Raw genomic sequence first — 19,507 nt, forward strand, 5'->3', positions numbered from 1 at the left:
ATCGCTTTGAGGAGGTGAGGAAAGTTACGGTCTCTTGCCAGAAAAAGACACAGTTTTCTCCCAGTTTCTAGGGTTTACCAACTCCTGAAACCGTTCATGCCACCCCCTCTTTCCCGGTTAAGCACACCTGGTCTCACAAAAAATGCTGGCAGGAGATGGTGGATTAACAAGCTCAAAAAGGGAGCTTATAGGTCTTTCAGCAAGGTGGTTGCAGGACAAGTCTCTGGTCTGTGGGGCCCAAGCACCCCAGCCACTCTCTCCAAAGGGGGCAGAATCTCCCCCACACTCTGAGGCTCTCTCTCCAGCTGTGGTCTCCCAGACCCAGTTTCCCAGCCCCTTTGAGCCCTAGGTGGTCTGGAACGGAAGCTAACGCAGCTGAATATTGGAAAGCACAGCTCGAAGCCTGCCATCTCCTGCCCCAGAGTCAAGGCTGGTGTGCCACCCTGCCTGCCTGACCGACCTTGGGCAGTAGAAGGAAGGCGGGACAGGGGTGGGGGGCTGTTGAATGGGAGGCTTCTGGGACCTCCTGAAACCCATCATCACTTAACTCCTGGATGGGAAAGTCCTAGAAACGCTGCCCCCATGGAATGGAGGCCTGAGAGTCCACTGGCCCTTTAAGACCAGCCTGCCTATGAGAAGTGGCTGAAGTGGGAGTCACCCTTCCCAAGCACCAGGCCCGCCTCCAGCTTTGTTTAAGAAGTATGCTGGGTTCCCTCTGCTCCCCAACTCCACAGCAGGCTGAAGCGGCTGAAGCAGAACCGTGCTTTTCATCACCAATAAACAGGACCTTCTCAAGGTTCTAGTTCCCTCTGAGCCGCCAGCCCTGCTCTGAAACGGGCATCTGGGCACCATTTTTTCCTTTCCAGCCATTCAATGTATACATACAAATGTCAACCATATTTTGACTTTTCAGCATTAATTAAAACCAGGACATTATTTGCATGTAATAACTGTTTACTTGTTACTTTTTATGAAACTGAAATAGTTTACATTCTTTCAAACATTTCCTGTTCCTGTTGGCTCCCTTCCCCACGCACAGATTTCTTTCAAACGGTGCCCTTAACTGGTTGCAGGTTGATGGATGGAAAATGTTTGCTTTTATGAATTAAGCTTTCATTGCTGCCCCTAATTACTCTCCAGGTCCCTTTTGTCATCCCCAATCTCTCAAACCCTTTGCAACTTAATCCCCGCCCTGAGAGGAGAGTCACTGGTCCCTGGTCGGTGGCAGACAAGGCTGATGGCTCTGCTGACTGTGGGGCAGTGGCCAGGTCTGCTAGCCCAGGTGTGTGTCCGGGGCACTATAGCTGCTGCCTGTTGCGAGGCGGGCAGAAGGTGCTGTTGATCTGGGAGGCCAGCAAGACATCAGGAACTTGATTCTCCCTTTCCACTCCCTCTCCTGGGAGGTGAGAGAAAGAGAAGAGATGACGATTTTCTGAGTTACCGAGACCTTGTCTGGCCGTTCTGCACACTGAGGATGATTTTTTTTTAGGGGTTTTCGTGCCCACAGACCTTGAGCCCCCGTCCCCAGGCCTGCAGGGAGGGAAATGGGTTTCCAAAGCGTTGGTTGGGAGCTTGCCCTTGTAGCAGGAATGGCCGAGGCTGGGATTATGGCTCTGGGAGATACAAGAGGCTGAGTTTATAAACCGTTCTGTCATCCGTCTCCTCTCAGTGATCCATAACCAGTCTCAGTGGTCCTGGGAGGCAGGAAGTGATCTGAGGAGGAGTTCCGATGTCTGAGGAACTGTGGCTAAGGGGTCCAGCCTTCAGAGGTTGGAGGTCTTTGAGAACCTGCATTCTAGTATCAGCCACCCTGCGTTTGAGTCCCAGCTCTGCTAATGACTTGCTGGAAGACATTGGGCAAATGACTTAACCACTCTGTGCCTCAGTTTCCTCATCTGTGAGATGGGGATGATAATGGTACCTATCTCATGAGATTTGGGGAAGGTTAGGGCAATTGATACAAGTGTATCAGCTGGCGCATATTGAGAGCTGGATACATGTTAGAGATTTTGTTACTTCAAATGCTTGGGACTGGAGGAGGACTTTGAGGTCCCTTTGAGCGGTGACAGCCACTGATTCTCTGATTACTGTGTGGTTTGGGCGGGGGTGGGGGAAACCCAGAAGGTGTGAACTGCTGAGTGGGAGAGGTGGAGGCGGTTGGCAGGGAGGAAGGAGGGTGCCGGGTCCGCTGGCATGCAGGCACACATCTGTGGTGCCCATCCTGCCGACTGGGAAATTCCCACCTGAGAGAACAGTCAGTGGTTGACAGTGACAATCTGGGCCACTTTAGGAGATGGGACACTTTGGGAGTTAAGGTCGGGGGTTGGGACCCAGAACCCTTGCCTGGCCCTCTGACTTCTGCCAGAACTAAGAAGTCTGATGGAAACCTCTGCTTGTTTCCTCAATTTTTAGTTCTACATTCTGTCTGAGTTCCAGGAAGATGGCTTTCCATGAAAGACATGCACCCAGTAACACCACAGAGCTCTTACAATAGGGCTGAAGGTGTGAACCAAGAAAAGGAAGGGAAGAAAACCAGGTCATCGCTGTCTCCTGCAGTGATTAGGGCTGAGGTCCCTGCCCTGCCAGACACCAGGAGCCTTTCTTACAATATCTATTTTGTATCAAGCCTTACTATTCTACATTGAAATGTGTAAATAACGTAACCTACCTATTGACATGCAGTTGCAAACTGTTATTCCATAGCTGTGATGGAGAAAAAAAGGGAAAGTAATTTATAATAAAACACTGATTTGAATATGTAAACGTTGGGGCCACAGGACTCCATGAGGTGGACGAATGCCTTCTACGCAGAAGTCCACAGCAGAGGGAACAGGCAGGGCGGCAGGGCTCAATCTGAACCTGGCCTTGCTGCCAATACCATGACTTTCTGAAGTTGTCAACAACTCTTGGCAAAGCGCTGAACAAAATTAAAAAAAAAAAAAAAAAAAGAACTGTCTTTCCTTCTGGAAAATTCAGTATAGATATTAAAAGTACGAAAAAAAATCCCTTGTTTTATGTAAAACTGAGTTAGGTTCATGACTCAGAAAATTTTTTTTCTTTTACTTTTTTTTGGGACAAGGTCTCGCTCTGTCGCCCAGGCTAGGGTGCAGTGGTGCGATCACTGCAGCCTCAACCTCCTGGTCTCAAGCAGCCCTTCCACCTCAATAGCTGGGACTATAGGCATGCGCCACCATGCTCAGCTGATTTTTTAAAATTATTTGTTGTAGAGATGGGGGTGTTGTTCACTGTGTTGCTCAGGCTGGTCCTGAACTCCTAGACTCAAGCGATCCTCCCGCCTCAGCCTCTCAAAGTGTTGGGATTACAGGCATGAGCCACCGTTACCAGCCAGAGAACTTTTATAAGCAAGTTTTTCCCTCCCAGGAAGAATGAATCTTCACCACCCTGGGCAGTGTTGGGTGCTGGCGTCCCCCACCACATACACACACCCCACCCCTAATGCTGGCAATGTCACCCCAGCACTGTGTTGACCACACGCCACCACACATCCCAAAAATGCCCCTCTAGCAAGTGGCCACTGGCCTAAGTGAAACTGAAAAGCGCATGAGCTCTTGAGCTGTGATAGACTGGTTAAAAAGCAACCGTGTGTCGACAGAGATTCAGGGTGCAGTGTGCCGGTGCAGGCTGAGGGGAACCGCTGGTTGGGGGAGAGATGGATGGCTTCTTGGCTGAAGTTGAGAAAACCCCGAGATCCCCTGAGACTGAGACAGGTCCCCTCCCCCGCCCATGCAGCTCCTGTGGGTGGGGCAGGGACCTTATACACATAGGAACCCAGGCAGAGAGGCTCAAGGACTTGCCTGAGGCCCCGCTGCCACCCCGGCTGGTTGATGATGGGTCCTGGAGGAGTTTCTGAGACTTCTCCCCTGCAACCAGGGCCAGCCCTCCGAGAGCCAGTTCCTGGGCTCCTGATGGATTGCACGTTTGCCCGGGGCTCCTGCACGGAGTTATAGCTAGAGGCTGAGAGAGAGGGATGGATGGGTTTGCCGCTGCCAGGCAGAGAGAGAGCTGGGCAGGGCCGGGGGAGCTGAGGGGCACTGAGGGAGACAGCTTTCTCCTACCCCTGCTCCCCAGGCTCCCTGTCTCCCGAGGTCCCGTACGCCTGCCCCTCCCTCTCACTCCTCCTCTCAGGCCCCACACTCCTCTCCTCTGTACCTGGGAGGGGTGGTGACAGGCTCGGAAGCTGGTGGAAGCGGCGGAGGAGTGCTGGTGACCTCGGGGGTGGCATGTGGTTTGCTACCTGGTATGGGTGGGGGCTTCTCACCTCTCAGGAGCGGGACGTTAGTACCTGTGTGCAAAATGGGAGCCATTATCTCTGCCCTTAATTTAGTGAACAGATGTTGAGCACCTCCTATGTGCCGGATGCCACCCTAGGGGCTGGAGACACCATGTGAACAAGGCAAAAACTCGGGCCCCTGGGGAGGTTATAATCTAGTAGAAGGAGACAAAATGTGTAGATGGATTATTAAAAGCATACGCATTGTGAGAAAATTCCAGCAGGAGCAGGGAATAGAGAAGGGGAGTGGGAGGGCCTGTGATACTTCAGGTTGAGCTGCTTAGTGCTTTTTTTTTTTTTTTTTTTGCCCTGTGGGCCCCTCTGATATCTGGTGAAGCCAGCACATCTTTCTCAGAATAATGATATTTTTAAGGTATAAAATCAAATACAAAGTATTACAATGGAAACCAATTCTATGAAAGCATAGCAAAATACTTTAAAAATTGTGGTAAATGTGCTGCTTTATTCAATGTATTAAATAAGATCTAGCATTGGATCTAATGACGACCATGGTTTTGAAGTTGTGACGAGCATAAAAGATATTTAGAGCAATCTGCAGCAACTGTAATGTGATATGTAAGTATCTGTGACGTCTGTTGGTGACAAGGTCACAGGTACGGCTGATAATACCTCGTGGTTTGTTGCCTACACTCGTACTTGAGAGTGATGCTAAATTTCAGTTAGAGGTTAGGGACAATACAGTTGTAATTTTTTCCTATCCTAGTTCTCAGGCTCGTTCAATTCTACGGAGCCAAGTTAAAAATGCCTTCCACGCGTAGTGGCTTACTCCTGTAATCCCAACACTTGGGGAGGCCAAGGCTGGAGGATCACTTGAGCCCAGGAGTTCAAGACCAGCCTGGGCACATAGTAAAAGCTTGAAAAAAGAAACAGAGAGAGACAGAGAGACAGAGAGCGAAAGGGGGGGGAGGAAGGGAGGGAAGGAAGGAAGGAAGGAAAGAAAGGAAAGGAAAGGAAAAAGGAAAGGAAGAAGGAAGGAAGATAAAAGTAAAACAATAAAATAGCCGGGCATGGTGGCACTTACCTGTTGTCCCAGCTACTCAGGAGGCTGAGACAGGAGGATCACTTGAGCCCGGGAGGTCCAGGCTGCAGTGAGCTGTGATCATGCCACTGCACTCCAACCTGGGTGACAGAGCAAGACCTTGTCTCAAAAAAATTAATTAAAATTAAAAATGCCTACTTCAGATAAAGTGACCAGGGAAGGCCTGACTGAGAAGGTGGGTGACCTGAAGGAGTGTTTTAGTAAACTTTCAAATGCTGCTGTGGGCCCGGGGCCCTGTGGCAGGGCACTGGAGCCCATTAGTCCTCCGTGTCTGCAGTCTGGCCCCTAGGGCTCTGGGCTGTCTGCCTAAACTCCCCGTCATAACCAAGAAGGTGCTGGACAATGCTGGCAGGGTCAGAGGCTCAGGCACCCCAGGAGAGTGCTGGGCTGGTTGGAGGAGGAAGAGTTCCAGGAGAGAAATGACCTCAGAGTGATGAAAGGCAGTAGGAGGGGTCGGGCAGGGAGCCCGAGGCATCTGCCTGGCACTTCCCTAGACCATCTGCACTTTCTGCTTCCAGAAATCATGCAAAGTGGCCCCTGCGATCTGAGAGTGGGAGACCAGGTCTGTTCTGACCTGGGGCTCCGGGGGCAAGTGCAGTCAGAATTTCTATCCCTGCCTCAGCTGGCTGGCTTAGGAAAAGGCTTCTAGGAAGCCCCTCATTTCCCAGCTGGAGTCACACCTCAGTGGGTCTTGAGCTTTAAATTCCCCCTGGTGTCTCAGAGGGCCTTGGGTCCTGTGGCATGGCTCCTGGCAGCCTGGCTGGTTTAATTTTGTTCTGGATTCTCCTGCCTGTGGGGCTAGAATTTTCACTTGATCAGTTGACCAACAAGTACCCAGCCATGCAAAGAGAACTGTGAGATCCTGGTCTCCACCCTAAGCTTCATCTCCCACCTGCAACATGGGGCTGTTGAAACTTACGTGCTCACCTTGGAGGCTTGTCAGGGGGACACCAGAGGGATGCGCTTGGGCAGCCTCCCTCCGTGACCATCCTGTGCCAGTCCTGGGGTACAGGTGACAGTGCAAGACCATTGGCCCCTACCCACAGGGAGTTCCCAGGCCTGTACGTGGGATCAAGAGGCAGGGATAGGGGGATAAAGTCTGGCTTGGGGGATCCGCACATCTCCCCCGCTCCCTGCTACCAATCTCATAGAGCGTGAGGCTGTGGATCGTAATAGAGAACAGGATGAGAGGAGAACTCTCACCCAGACTCCCAAAATCCCAGACACATCAGAGGATTCACTGTAGAAAGTAGAGAGAAGACTGTGGAAAGTAAATCTTCATAAACTGCTTTCTACCCGGAGAAACCCGTCTAAACATAAAACGATAGAAGAACGAGAAATAGAAGTGAAAATGAAAAACCACCCACCGTGTGAAGGCAAAATGTGCAGGCCTGTGCCCCGGGAAACTGATGGCCACAAATACAGCATGGAAAGTATTAACAAGCTTAATATATAGCGATTTTTAAAAGGCACTAAAACCTTCACAGGAAAGTAAAAGAACATGAAGCAATAATTTGTGTTGGATTATGATGGATAATAATCATATAAAAAGTTTCATTCTCACTAGTAATAGAAAAAAAGGCGAACAAAATCAAGAGCGTGTAAAAGATCTTCCATCTTGATAGACACATCCCTGGGGTGTGACGCAGCCTCACGCGCGAGGGTGACGACTAAATCTCTCCGGAGACTCATCTCACTCCAAGAGGGATCAGCGCCTGTAATATGTCCCAACCCTCTGCTGCCGTGAAATCACTCACCGCTTCTTGGAATCTATTCTAAGGAAATAAGCAGAGATGCAGACAAAGATTTTTATAAACAGAACGTCACTTTCATTTTATTTTAAGTGGTAAAAAAAAAAAAAAAAAAAATAGTATTTTAAAAGTTTTTTCCCCTCTCAGGAATTTTGAATGGAGACTTTGGAGCCAAATGTCTATCTAAAAATAGAACAACATTCTGGAAATAACAGTTGTGTCTACAGAAGAAATGTCTGCAGCTCCCAAATCAGTCCTTTTGCAGCTCCAGCTGCACACATCAATGAGAAATTAGCAACGATGTAAATATCCAAGAGTAAGGAGGTAGATAGATAAAAGATGAGGAGGCTTCCTTTAGTTGAAATATTTTGCAGCCATTAAAAACGAAGTTTATGGAGTTTTAATGACGTGGGAAAGTGCTTCTGATGTGATGTTAAATGAAAAAAAAAACAGTATGAAAATCTGTATTTTAGTACCACTGCAACTGTGTAAATATACAAACCCATACAAAAAGAGCTGAAAGGGAAAACACGGAATGGTAACGGTGTCTATCTCCAGCTAGTGGAACCGTGGGAGGGTCTTCTCTTCTTTGTTTATATTTTCTATGTTCTTGAATTTTTCTACAAAGATCACCAATTACTTTCAGAAAATAGAATATACCCATCCTGCTCCCCACCACAAAATCGTGTGGGTTTCTGAATAGAAGAGACAGCAGAAAGGCCAAGAAGAGGGGAACATAAGCCAGGGTGGCCACGGCATGGGGCGGGGGAGGGCGATGACAAAGTTGGCGTGAGACCCCCAGGGGCCTTGAATGCCAAGCCCAGTGGCTTGAACTTCACCCGAGCCCTATCTTCTGCCCACATTCAAAGAGGACAGAGTGCCCCTTCTTGACAGTTAGGGGCTTCCAGGGGTAGGTACAGGTGGGAGAGCAGGGTATTGTGGAAGCTCCAGGTGCCAACCGCCTGCCTCTATCCCCCACTCTCCCCAGGGAAGAGTTTCACCCTGACCATCACTGTGTTCACCAACCCCACCCAAGTGGCCACCTACCACCGAGCCATCAAGGTGACCGTGGACGGACCCCGGGAGCCCAGACGTAAGTGCCACGGAGCCCCCTGAACCTCTCCGCGGGGGAGGAGGGTCCAGTGCGGGAAGGACAGCAGCTAGGTCAGACAGATGGAGCCCTCCTGGGGGGTTGCAGTCCTTGGCTCTGTGCCCCCACACACTGCGTGCCTGCTGGCAAACCCCTGAACCCTCTGGGCTTAGCCTGAGACTGTGGGAGGCCAGCGAGGAGGCTGGGAGTGGAGATGACGGTCCATGGAGACTGCTGAGCCAGTCAAGGAAAGGAAAAGGATGGAGAAAGCTTTCAGATGTGGCATTTGTGGGGTGCTTGTGTGTTTCTGGGTGGAGGTTGGGTCAGGCTTGCTTTACTTTGCCCCCAGCTTCTCTGCCGGTGGCTGAGGGATCGTGGAGGGCAGGAGTGATCAAAAGTCAGGGGCTGGTCCGGCTGTGAGGCCAGGCCTCTTCCTTGGAAACTGAGTCTTTGAATCTTAGCATGTGACTTGCTCAGGTCACCCAGAGTCCAGGCACCTGGACCCTATGAGCAGGGAGTTCTGGTCCATCAAAGCGAGTTTTTGTTTAATTCTCTCTGCTTGCTGAAGGTCAGATTAAGGCTGGGGAAGTGGGAGGGTAGGCCGAGGCCGTGTCCACAGAATGAATGAATGAATGAATGAATGAAAGAAATAGAGCCAGCCAGCTTCCTGAGCTCCATCCCACCTCCCCGAGGCATTTTCAGCTTGGTGCACTGAGGGTTGGCCCACCCCTCTCTTTCTCAGAAATGTGACCCTTTGCAGTTTAGAAGACCTTTTTGCAGTCACTATTGAATGGGATCTTGGTGACAGCAGAGCCAGAGGGGTCACCCAAGTTCCAGTGAGGAGAGAATCCAGGCCTGAGGGAGTTGGGTACCTCAATAGGACCTAATGCTGTGCAAGGTGCAAGAAGGCGCCCCAGGCTTCAGTCTTCCCAGAGGCAAGATTCTAGGCTGAGCAGGACTGGGGCAGGAGGCCTGGGGCAGGAGGCCTAGCCCTGGGCTGGCCCCTCCCTTCTTGGGAGTCAGCTGGGCCTGACACCCCATCATCCAATTCCTGGGCCCATCACAGCATCTGGCCACTTGGGAAAGGCTTGGAGCTGAGTCCAGCAGCCCTGGAAGAGTCTCCCTGCAGGGCTGTCAGGGTCACCTCTGCCAGCCCTGAGCCCCTGCATGCATCCTTAGGCCTGCACCGTCAGCTCCCAGCCAGCACTTGCTCTGGCCACACTCCTGCCGGTTCCCTCCTGCTGAGATCAGACATAGACCAGCCCATGCCCTTGGCCTTGGGCTTCGTGACCTTAGGCAAGTCATGTCTTCTTTGTGGCCTCAGTTTTGTCATGAGAACTGGATCAGTGACTCCAGGAGTCTCAAGGTGGTGATGGCTGGGAAGCCCTCGTGAGCTATAGACCACCATGGTGCAGAAAGCAGGTTCCGAGCCAGCCTTCTTGGCTGTGGGTCCTTGGGCTAGTCATCTCCGTGCCTCAGTTTCCTGAACTGAAAAATGAGATTCACACAAGCAGCTACCTCATGATGCTACTGCGAGGAAACAGTGGCTTAATCTGTAGAAAGCACTTAGCAGTGGGGGTTGGCAGGTGATCCGTCACTTTAGCCAGGGCTGTCATCTGCAGTGTGACCTAGGGCAAGTCACTGACCTCTCTGGGCCTCAGCTCCCTCCTCCATGAAGTGTGATGATGCCACCCGCCCTGCGGGCCTGGAGATCAGGGGCGACGTGTGGACAGCACACGGCCGTAGAACAGAGGGGTCCCATGAGTCACTGGGTCCTCAGCGTTCTGTCGTTCTCAGTACCCAGCCCCCTTCCTGCACTCCCACCACCACCATTAGTCAACGGTGAGCTCTCTCATGGGCAGCAGCTGGGTGGCTGCTTTGGTAATAGAGGTACAGGCATCAAGTCTCCATTGAAGGAGGTGGCAGCCCCTGCCCTGCGTCTCCAGGGGCAGGGTCAGCATGGACAGGAGCCTCAGGTGGGCTCTGGTTGGGGATTCGGCACTCAGGAGCCACTCCAGAAAGAGGGAGGCACGGGACAGGGGTCTTGACACTTGGTGGGAAGATCCCAAGGGGCCGGGCGAGGTTGGCATCTCTGAGAGCCCTCCATGCTCAGCCCAGCCTACCCCAGAGCCGCCCACTCTGCCCTGCTGGGGCCCCTGGATGAGTGTGGAGACTCAGCCCTGCCTGTGGGCGATTCCAGCAGAATCCCCTGCCTGCTCTTCCCTGCCTGGGTCTCCCAGACCTGAGATGGCCCCTTCTGGGGTGAGCTGGAAGGTAAAGGGGTGGCTCAGGACGAGGCAACAAGAGGGAGGGACAGAGGCTGGGCCTGGAGACCCACGGCGTCAGAAGCCAGGCTTGCTGCACCACCTGAGACAGGTGACCTCCCTCTCTGGGCCCCGGCAGGGGCTGGATCAGTGGTGTTGTTTACAGAACAGAGCAGAGATGGAGTCGGGGGGGCAGTCTACTAGGTCCCCCATCCTTAGGACCTGCCTGCTCCTGTCCCTGGCATATCCTGGCTCTGAGATCAGGTCCCCCCCCATACCCTGGGTTGCAGCCCCACTCCTTTGTCTTTGGCCTTGGACAAATCCTTGGCCTTTCGGGTCCTCAGTGTCCCCATCTATAAGAGTGAAGGGACCAGCTGGGCGGCTCCTGGTCACTGAGCAACCCCCTCCCTTGTGTCAGGCCCTGTGCAAAGTCCCCAGTAACTGATCTCTTGGGCAGCCCCAGGAGAGGATAGAGGCCAGGACGCAAAACCTCTTGCCCAAGGTGACTGTCAGCACACCCTGGGGGCTCCAACCCGGGGGCTGTGGGTAGTGAGGGCCACTTGGAAGGGCCTTTTCGCCTCAGTGTGCTCAGCTGTCAAATGGATGGTATTGGTGTCTGCCTAGGGGAGTCACTGTGAGGGTTGACTGAATTTACCGTGGCCTGGCCCCAGGAAGTTCCCCCTGAACCTTCACGGGTTGTTACAGGCCTTCTGTGCTCCTGGACTTCCTTTCCCAGCTTTCTTCCTGTTTTGCCACCTCCGACCCTCTGAAATCTGAGCCTGCTGTGGGGTGAAGTGGGAGTAGGGGCTGGTCCTGGGAGCCAAGGACTGGGAATCTGTAGATCCCTAAGGCCGGCTGTGGGTTCTGTGGCCGGGTCGTTCCCCTCTGGTGCCCTGCAGAGCGTGCCCGGCCTGCAGCCAGGTGGCCAGCTGGGTTTGAAGGCTGGCTTGGTGGCTTCCTGCCTGTGTGGCCTTGGTTTCTGAGGTTCTCAGTGCTGGTGTCCCTCAGAGTCACTGGGGGCTGGTTAAGAAGCAGGTTGCTGAGCCGGGTCCAGGATCCCAGCAGGAGGGCCTGTGACACCTGGCAAGTCTGGCATGGACCACTGTGGGGGAATGGCCCTCACGCCCACCTAGCCTGTGCCCGTTACCCCCTGCCCTCCCTCCCACACCCTGCTCTGGCTACCCTGGCCTCCTGGCTGGTCTTTAAACTTGCCAGGGACACTCCTGCCTTGGGGGCCTTTGCACTGCTCTTTTTTCTACCTGGAACACTCCTACCTGTCACCCCCAGATGCATGGCCAACTCCTTTACACCCTAAAGCCTCTGCACTTCTCAGCAGTCTCCCTGTTTCAAGTGGCACACACACAGCCTTCTTCACCTCTCCCCCTTCTCCTTCCTGGCTTTAAGGTTACCCCGAGCACTTACCACTACCACCTTCTAAGGTGCTATCTAGTTCGATAGTTTGTTTCATTTGTTATTCATTTCTCCCATTTTGTTTTGTTTTTTGAGATGGAGTCTTGCTCTGTGGCCCAGGCTGGAGTGTAGTGGCAAGATCTCGGCTCACAGCAACCTATGCCTCCCAGGTTCAGGAGATTGTCTTGCCTCAGCTTCCCGAGTAGCTGGGATTACAGGCACACGCCACTACACCCAGCTAATTTTTGTATTTTTAATAGAGACAGGGTTTCACCATGTTGGCCAGGCTGGTCTTGAACTCCCAACCTCAAGTGATCCGCCCACCTCAGCCTCCCAAAGTGCTGGGATTACAGGCGTGAGCCACCCCGCCCGGCCCCCTATTGTTTATGCTCTACAAGGGCAGAGTTCTTTTCTCTGTTTGCCAGGCCCTGGTACAGCTAGACCCCGGGCACGCAGGCGGGAGCCCTTCAGAGCTGCTCCATGAATCGTTGATGAATAAGCAAATGATTCATTAATGTCATTTCGGGTAGTGGGAAGTCCTATGAAGAAAAACAAAGCTGGGAGAAGGAGTGGAGCGTGCGAGGGATGGGACAAGGGATGGGGCGGGGAGGCCTCCTGAAGAGGTGACCTTTGAGCAGGGGCCTGAAGTGAGCAGCCAGCAGAGTGTGGCTGCCGAGGGTTTGGCGTGGGCAGGAGAAGTGACCCTAAGCCCGTAGTTGGGCCTTTGAAGGCCCTAGAGTTTCTGCAGTTTCTTCCTGGGCTGAGGAGAGGCAACCGCTCCAGGTCCCTGGCTTCCAAGATCCCCACAGCCCCCAGGAGTGTCCCCTGTGCTAGGGGCAGGGCTAATGGAGTCTGCCCAGCAGGAGGGAAGGGGTTAACCACAGACCTCCCGGGTTCCCCTAATCAACCCCAGGCCGCTGGAAGCCCCACTTGCAGCCCTGGGAGGGAACTGCTCGCCTCCCTGCCCGCTGGCCCCCGGCCAGCCCGTTTCCCTGCCCAGCCACCGACCCGGCTTTCATCTGCTCACAGGGGGCCGATTCACAGCAGACCACCCCAGGCCCGGCACCCGCCTGCGATTCCGCGAGGCTGTTAAGAGTCGGGTGTAAATCTCCTGACAGGCCACAGAGCCGGCCTCGGGCCCGGCGCCCCACCCTGCTGCTGGGCAGACAGTGGCTGCTGTGTCTGGGTCACAGCCGCACCAGGCAGCCAAGAAGGCTGCCGAGTGGCTTCAGATGGGTGAAGGGCCTGGTCATTGGAGCCCACACTGTCCCCAGCAGACGATGCTCTTCCTGTGGCCCTGCCTGACTCTGTTTTTCCCGAGAGGCTGAACACCGAGCTGGCCTCTTGCCAGCTGGACCTTATGGCCAGGTGACCCAGCTCTTCTCTCATGGAGGTCTTGGAAAGCGATGACCTTAGCAGCTGAGCTCCATAGAGTGTGTGACCTTTCCAGGTTTGAATGTCAGGGGTGCCACACACCGTGTCACCTTGACCGTGTGCCTCCACTTTTCCGTCTGTAAAACGGGGGTGATAGTCACAGCCTGTCAGAGGGATATGACCCTCGGAGACAACATGTATGGCCCACCTTGCACAGTTTCTGGCACATCGTGGATGGCTGCTAAAATGGTTGCCACTCCTATCACAGGGGCTTGTGTTGGGCCTGCATGGAGGCAGGGGGGTAACCCTGATGGTCTCTTGGTTCCCCCAGAAGCACCAGGTACCTGGCAGGGGTAGGACCCCAGGCTGGCCAGGCTGGTGGTGGGGAAGGATTCCCTGGGGACAGTGGTAAAGGAGCCGCTAACCCAGAATCCAGCCCTGGTCCTCTAGCTCCCACACTGTGTGACCCTGGTGAGTCCCCAGACTGACCAGGGCCAAGCATTCCTGCTCCCACTTTGGCCTTTATCATATGCCTGTGAGGCTGGTCACCCCCACTGCACAGATGCATCAAAGAGGAGCTGTTTGCCTAGGAGTAGATGGCCAAGTCAGAATGGGAACCCAGAACACCTTCCTCAAAGGCCAAGGCCTGGTGGGCTGTGTAATTCTTGAAACCTTTCCTGACGCTCGGGGGTTAGAGGTGTGATCCCCATTTTGCAGATAAGACAGCTGAGGCCCAGAGGGCAAGAGTGGCTTGCCCAAGACCATGACCACTGGTGAGTGACAGCTGCCTGGTATGAGCTTGGGGCCACTGGGCCCTTGGGAGGGGCAGGCTGGGATCTGCCCTCCCATAAGTGAGGGTCATAGGCACTAATCCAGGCCATGCTGGAGGAGCTGTCTGATCTGAGCCCGGCAGCTGGAGGCTGACAGCAGCCAGGACAGGCCCTGAGGGCCAACGCAGGGCTTTCCCCAGCCACCTCAGTCCTCTGCTTTTAAAAACATGTGGCCTGTCCTCCAGCTCATCGGCACCCTCAGGGGTTAGACAGTATGATAACCACTTTACAGATGTGGACACTGTGGCCCAGAGGCAGAGAGTGACTTGGTGGGCTAGAGTAGGGTGTGATTGGAAATTGCACTCTCAACCCTGAACTTCAGATCAGGGAAGGGCCCCTGGTGGAGTCCACTGAGACCTTCTCATCTTCCTCTCTCAAGTCCTATCCTCCTGGGCCTGCAGATAGCAGCTCTGGGCCCCGGGGCTGGACAGGGCCCTAACATCTATTGTGGAGTCCCGATTGTGAAAACACAGGCTCTAGGGAGAGCAGGTGGCCATGTGTCCTCTGCATGACCTTGAGCTCACTGGCTGTCCAGAGCCTCAGTTTTTCACCTGTATGATAGGATGGTGGCAGACATTACTCAAGGGGATGCTGCAGGGCGAAACAAGACGGTGCTTGTCAGCTGCTTAGATGCTGCCGTGGAGGAAGCGCCCAGTAAGCATCTGCTGCCGTTTTGATGATTTCCACTCCTGCTGGCGACTGCTTTAAAGGGCAGTCCTAGCCTGCAGTGGTGTGATGGGGCTCTATTGTGGGAGAAGGGGGGCTTCCTGGAGGAGGGGCCCCTGGACTGGGCTTCACAGGACAGAAAGCATTGCTGGCAGAGGCTGTCTTGAGCTGAGGCTCTGAAGACTGGGGGGCAGAGAATATTCGAGAAATACTGGGAACAGCAGCAGCAGGAAGAAGTGGTAGCGGGTGGGCCCTGGGGCCAGCAGCCCTGCCTTCTTTTCTTTCTGGGGCCCCTCTGACCAGCGGCTGATCTTCGCTACCTTAAATCAGGGACTTTCAAAAGGAAGGGGCCTCAATGAGCAGACTCTGCAGAGGGGAAACTGAGGCATAGCAGGACTGGGCCCGAGGTGACGGAGTGGGTTAGAGCCAGAGCTCCCCACCCGACTCTCGTTCTGGGTAACCGAATGAAAGAGGCTTTTTCTGAAGACCATCTTCTTTCCTCAGGCACAGGAACTTCTGTTCCCAGTGTGAGAGCCCTGGCCCCGTGGCTCTGAGACTCTCTGGCGCCCTGGCCACGTGGGGCCGCCTTGGCTCCCCTCTGCCCCTCCCTGGCAGTGGCTCCAGCGTTCCACAGTAACAAGGAAGCAATTTCCGAAGTGCTGTTGGACTCCCCTCCTCTGGGAAGTCTGCCCTGCGGAGGGCAAAGGGAGCATATGGTGGGAGCATGGGTTCTGGGGTCAGATTACCCAACCCACAGCCTGGCTCCCGGAACAGGCGCTCAGCGTCGGTCTCATGGTGAAGCCTCAGTGGCCCCGTCTAAACAATGGGAACAAAAGGGAAAGTGTCAGGAAAAGAGCCCTGGGCTTGGAGTCAGGGGATCCGGGTGTGAATCCTGCCTTGCTGTTCAGGCTCTGTGTTCCTCACCTGACTTTAGCATCCGGGCCCCCACACCCCGGTCTCCAGCATGGGGTGATAGTTCTGCTTCCTTTGGGCATGAGCAGAGATAAAAGCGACGGTCATGATGGTGGTGACCCACGTGGCTGGAAAGTGTCCACACCTTAGGCCAGCACCTCAACCCACAAAGACAGTGTGATAGGGACACCGCAGCTTGGGGTGGGGGAAAGGAGTGTGACTTGAGTGAGGCCACCAGACTGCAAGTGGCAGGACCCGTCCTCGAACCCAGGCTGGCTGTGAACCCCGCCCTCTTCCGCCAGGCTGCAGGAGTAACTGTAAACACTCTTTGTACATGGTGTGACTCAGAAACAGGGGACTTTATTCTCCTGTGACGAAAGTAACAAGGCCTGAGGTTTTGCACCAGCCCTATGGGCTCCCTTCAAGCTTGTGGCTAAGACACCCAGGTCCTTTGCACTCGGGCTGTTGTCGGATCAGTCTGTGGTCCCCACGTCCACCCGGCAGGCTTCATGCCTGTTAAGATTCTTCTGCTCACTTGTCCCCCGGCTCATCCACGTCTCCCTGCCATTTCCAGTGGCCTCAGGAGCAAAGACAACATTTCCTCCAAGGCCTATTAGGGCTGAGGACTTGGCCTGGAATTGGAAGCTCTGGCCGTACTGGGCCTGCCCTCCTCAGGGTAGCAGTCAGGTGCCTTCTACAAGGCACCTCCTCCCCATCTGCCCCAGGCCCCACCCATCCCACTTGCCTTGTTCACGTGACTTGCCCCATCCCTATGGGCATCTGAGTTTGCAGCCCCAGCTCCAGCTAAACTCGCCCCCAGCCCATGTTTTCCCCTTTGCTGCCAAGGGCCCTGGGAGGCAGCAGTGGGGGCCTGGGCAGAGACCAAATGGTCTTATTCCTGCCACCAAGTGTCCCATGGATTCCTGGTCTGGGGCCTCACTGGAGGAGAAGGTGGGGCTCCCTGGTTCTGGGTGACTGGCTGAGCCCCTGTGGCTCCCAGGCCCCATGCTTTGTTTCTGACGCTCCCAGATGCCTGTTTGAGCTTCCAACAGGGATGCATAGGGAGCTTGGGGGCCTACAAGTACCAGAATCCATTGTGTTCTCATTCTGAAAATCAGAAATCAGGCCCAGGCAAGGCCTCGGGCTCTGTCCCCTCATGCCCTACAGTAGTTGACAGTCTTTTCCCACTTTTCGAGTCCCCAGAAGTCACTCGTCCAGGCCCCAGGAAGCACAGTGAGTTCTGTTTTACCTCCCACCTACATCTTGCCTCTTCTCCCTCTGCCAATCTAGAAAATGCACATGTCATTCTAGACCCAAGGCCTTAGGCAAACCTTCTCCTCCCCCTTAGCCCCTTCCACATCTCTTTTTTTTTTTTTTTGAGAAGGAGTCTTGCTCTGTCACCTAGGCTGGAGTGCAGTGGTGCGATCTTGGCTCACTGCAACCTCCGCCTCCCGGGTTCAAGCGATTCTCCTGCCTCAGCCTCCCGAGTAGCTGGGATCACAGGCGCCCGCCACCATGCCCAGTTAATTTTTGTACTTTTAGTAGAGACGGGGTTTCACCATATTGGCCAGGCTAGTTTCAAACTCCTGACCTCACTCAGGTGATCTGCCTGCCTCGGCTTCCCAAAGTGCTGGGATTACAGGTGTAGCCACCACGCCTAGCCCCCATCTTCTTTTCTAAAGGGTCTCAGGTCCAGAAAATCCCACCCCCTGTTTGGCGTGTGACCTCCGACAAGCTTCCTCGCCTCTCCGCAGTTGCAGTTCTCTTACTTGTAGAAGAGGGCCTGGCCACCCTGCCTGCCTGGCAGCCTCCCACCAAGTCATGTGAGGTAGAATGGCCGTGACCATGTCAGGGTTGATCAGCTGAACCCTGGAGTGCACAGTCCTCCAAGGGAGCCGTCCTTTCCTCCGGTCAGCCCTGGAGAAGCCGCAGCCACTAGGGGGTGTGAACAGGGACATTCCGGGGAGTGTTGCACGTAAGGGAACTAAAGGGGAAGCTTGGGAAGGACCGAAGTGTGGGTGGAGGGGACTGTGGAGTGAACTGTGCCTCCAGTGGCCAGCAGGAAGGAGGGATAGCAGTGTCATTCTCGCCATGCTTGTTGAATCCCTTCCGTAGTAGGGAGGATTCCCAGGGTTTTGTGGGAACTCCGTCATTTCTGTGGGGCTGGATTACTCTCCCCATTTTGCAGATAAGGAAACTGAGTTTGAGCTCCAAGGTGTGCTACTGAAAAAGCAAGTTACAGGCCGGGCACAGTGGCTCACGCTTGTAATCCCAGCACTTTGGGAGGCCGAGGCGGGTGGATCACGAGGTCAGGAGATCGAGACCACGGTGAAACCCCGTCTCTACTAAAAATACAAAAAAAATTAGCCAGGCGTGGTGGCGGGCGCCTGTAGTCCCAGCTACTCGGAGAGGCTGAGGCAGGAGAATGGCGTGAACCCGGGAGGTGGGGCTTGCAGTGAGCCGAGATTGCACCACTGCACTCCAGCCTGGGCGACAGAACGAGACTCCGTCTCAAAAAAAAAAAAAAAAAAAGCAAGTTAGTTACAGAATGACACACCCAGGCTGAGACTGTTCAAGAGAGTTCCATGAGAAACTTACTTTGCGTTTTCCATTCATGGAAGACGAAAAATGTCTGGAAAGGAACTGGTCACAGTGAGGACTCTGGAGAGGAGCTTAGAGCAGTGGAAAGAGCCTTATCTGTAATGCTTTTATTTTTGTAAATATTCACATGTTGCTTGTGAAATGTAAAATTAGTAATTTTAAAAGTGTGCGTGGCAGGGGAGGTCCCTGCAAGCTTGATGTCACTCCAGAAGTGTCCCTCGGCCTCAGCAGGCTGCAGGAGGGCGGGGGCCTGGCCACCTTGACCCTCCCAGCACCTCTGAGCCCTCGGATGTGAGGCTGGGATGCTTCCTGTGTGGGCTCTGGCAGATAGGGAGTGGAAAATGCTGGCAGTTTTCTCCAGGTGCGACGTCTCATTCCCCTGACCCCAGCTTCCAGGCAGAGATGGCTGTCTAGTCCCTCACGCAAGCCCCCTACACCTCTGCCCAGCATCCTGGTGGAGTTATTTTTCTGCCTGAGGCCCAGAGAGAAGAAGGCATGTTCTGGGGATCCCAGAGTGACTTAGGGCTGGAAAAGCCTTCAGTCCCATCCTAGGGCCCCTTCCCATTGTTCTCGTAGACATGGGAGACAGTGTGCAAGGCAGGCTGGGATGCTGGGAGGCAGAGGGTGGCAGTGCTCCTGGGTTATCTCCCTGCCTCCCTTGGGGGCATGAGCGACTTTCTCATGTCTGTTATCTCAGTTTCCTTTTTTAGCTCTAGGGTCCTCGTTCTGTTGCCCAGACTGGAATGCAGTGGTACAATCAGCTCACTGCAGCCTCCACCTCTTGGGCTCAAGTGATCCTCCTGCCTCAGTCTTCCCAGTAGCTGGGACTACAGGCTTGTGCCACCCCACCTGGCTAAGTTTTTTTTTTTTTTTTTAATTTTTGTACAGACAGGGGTCTTGATAGTTGCCCAGGCTGATCTCGAACTCCTGGGTTCAACTGATCCTCCCATCTCAGTCTCCCAAAGTGCTGGGATTATAGGCGTGAGCCACTGCACCTGGCCCTCCGTTTCCTCTTCTGCCAAACAGTGTGTTGCAGAGGTTTAGATCGCCGTGTGTTGTAGAGGGTTAGATCGCAGTGTGTTGTGGAGGTTTAGATCGCTGTGTGTTGTAGAGGTTTAGATCACCGTGTGTTGTAGAGGGTTAGATCACAGCGTGTTGTAGAGGTTTAGATCACAGTGTGTTGTAGAGGGTTAGATCGCAGTGTGTTGTGGAGGTTTAGATCGCCGTGTGTTGTAGAGGGTTAGATCACAGCGTGTTG

The 19,507-nt window shown here is 54.0% G+C and overlaps 1 protein-coding gene across 6 annotated transcripts in view; it reads left to right on the forward strand.

Annotated features, from left to right (window-relative positions):
• RUNX3 (RUNX family transcription factor 3) overlaps positions 1-19,507 on the forward strand; it is a 65,946-nt gene that overhangs the window by 38,102 nt on the left and 8,337 nt on the right. For 4 of the 6 annotated variants that reach the window (XM_063631153.1, XM_055260969.2, XM_063631149.1 and 1 more), the window contains exon 5: positions 8,091-8,195. The exons of the other annotated variants lie outside the window; for them this stretch is intronic. In XM_063631153.1, coding sequence (XP_063487223.1) covers positions 8,091-8,195 — 105 coding nt within the window. The remainder of the gene's footprint in view (positions 1-8,090; positions 8,196-19,507) is intronic. 6 annotated transcript variants of the gene reach the window in all.

The sequence above is a fragment of the Symphalangus syndactylus genome, chromosome 22 (assembly GCF_028878055.3).
Source record: "Symphalangus syndactylus isolate Jambi chromosome 22, NHGRI_mSymSyn1-v2.1_pri, whole genome shotgun sequence".
Lineage (NCBI taxonomy): Eukaryota > Metazoa > Chordata > Mammalia > Primates > Hylobatidae > Symphalangus > Symphalangus syndactylus.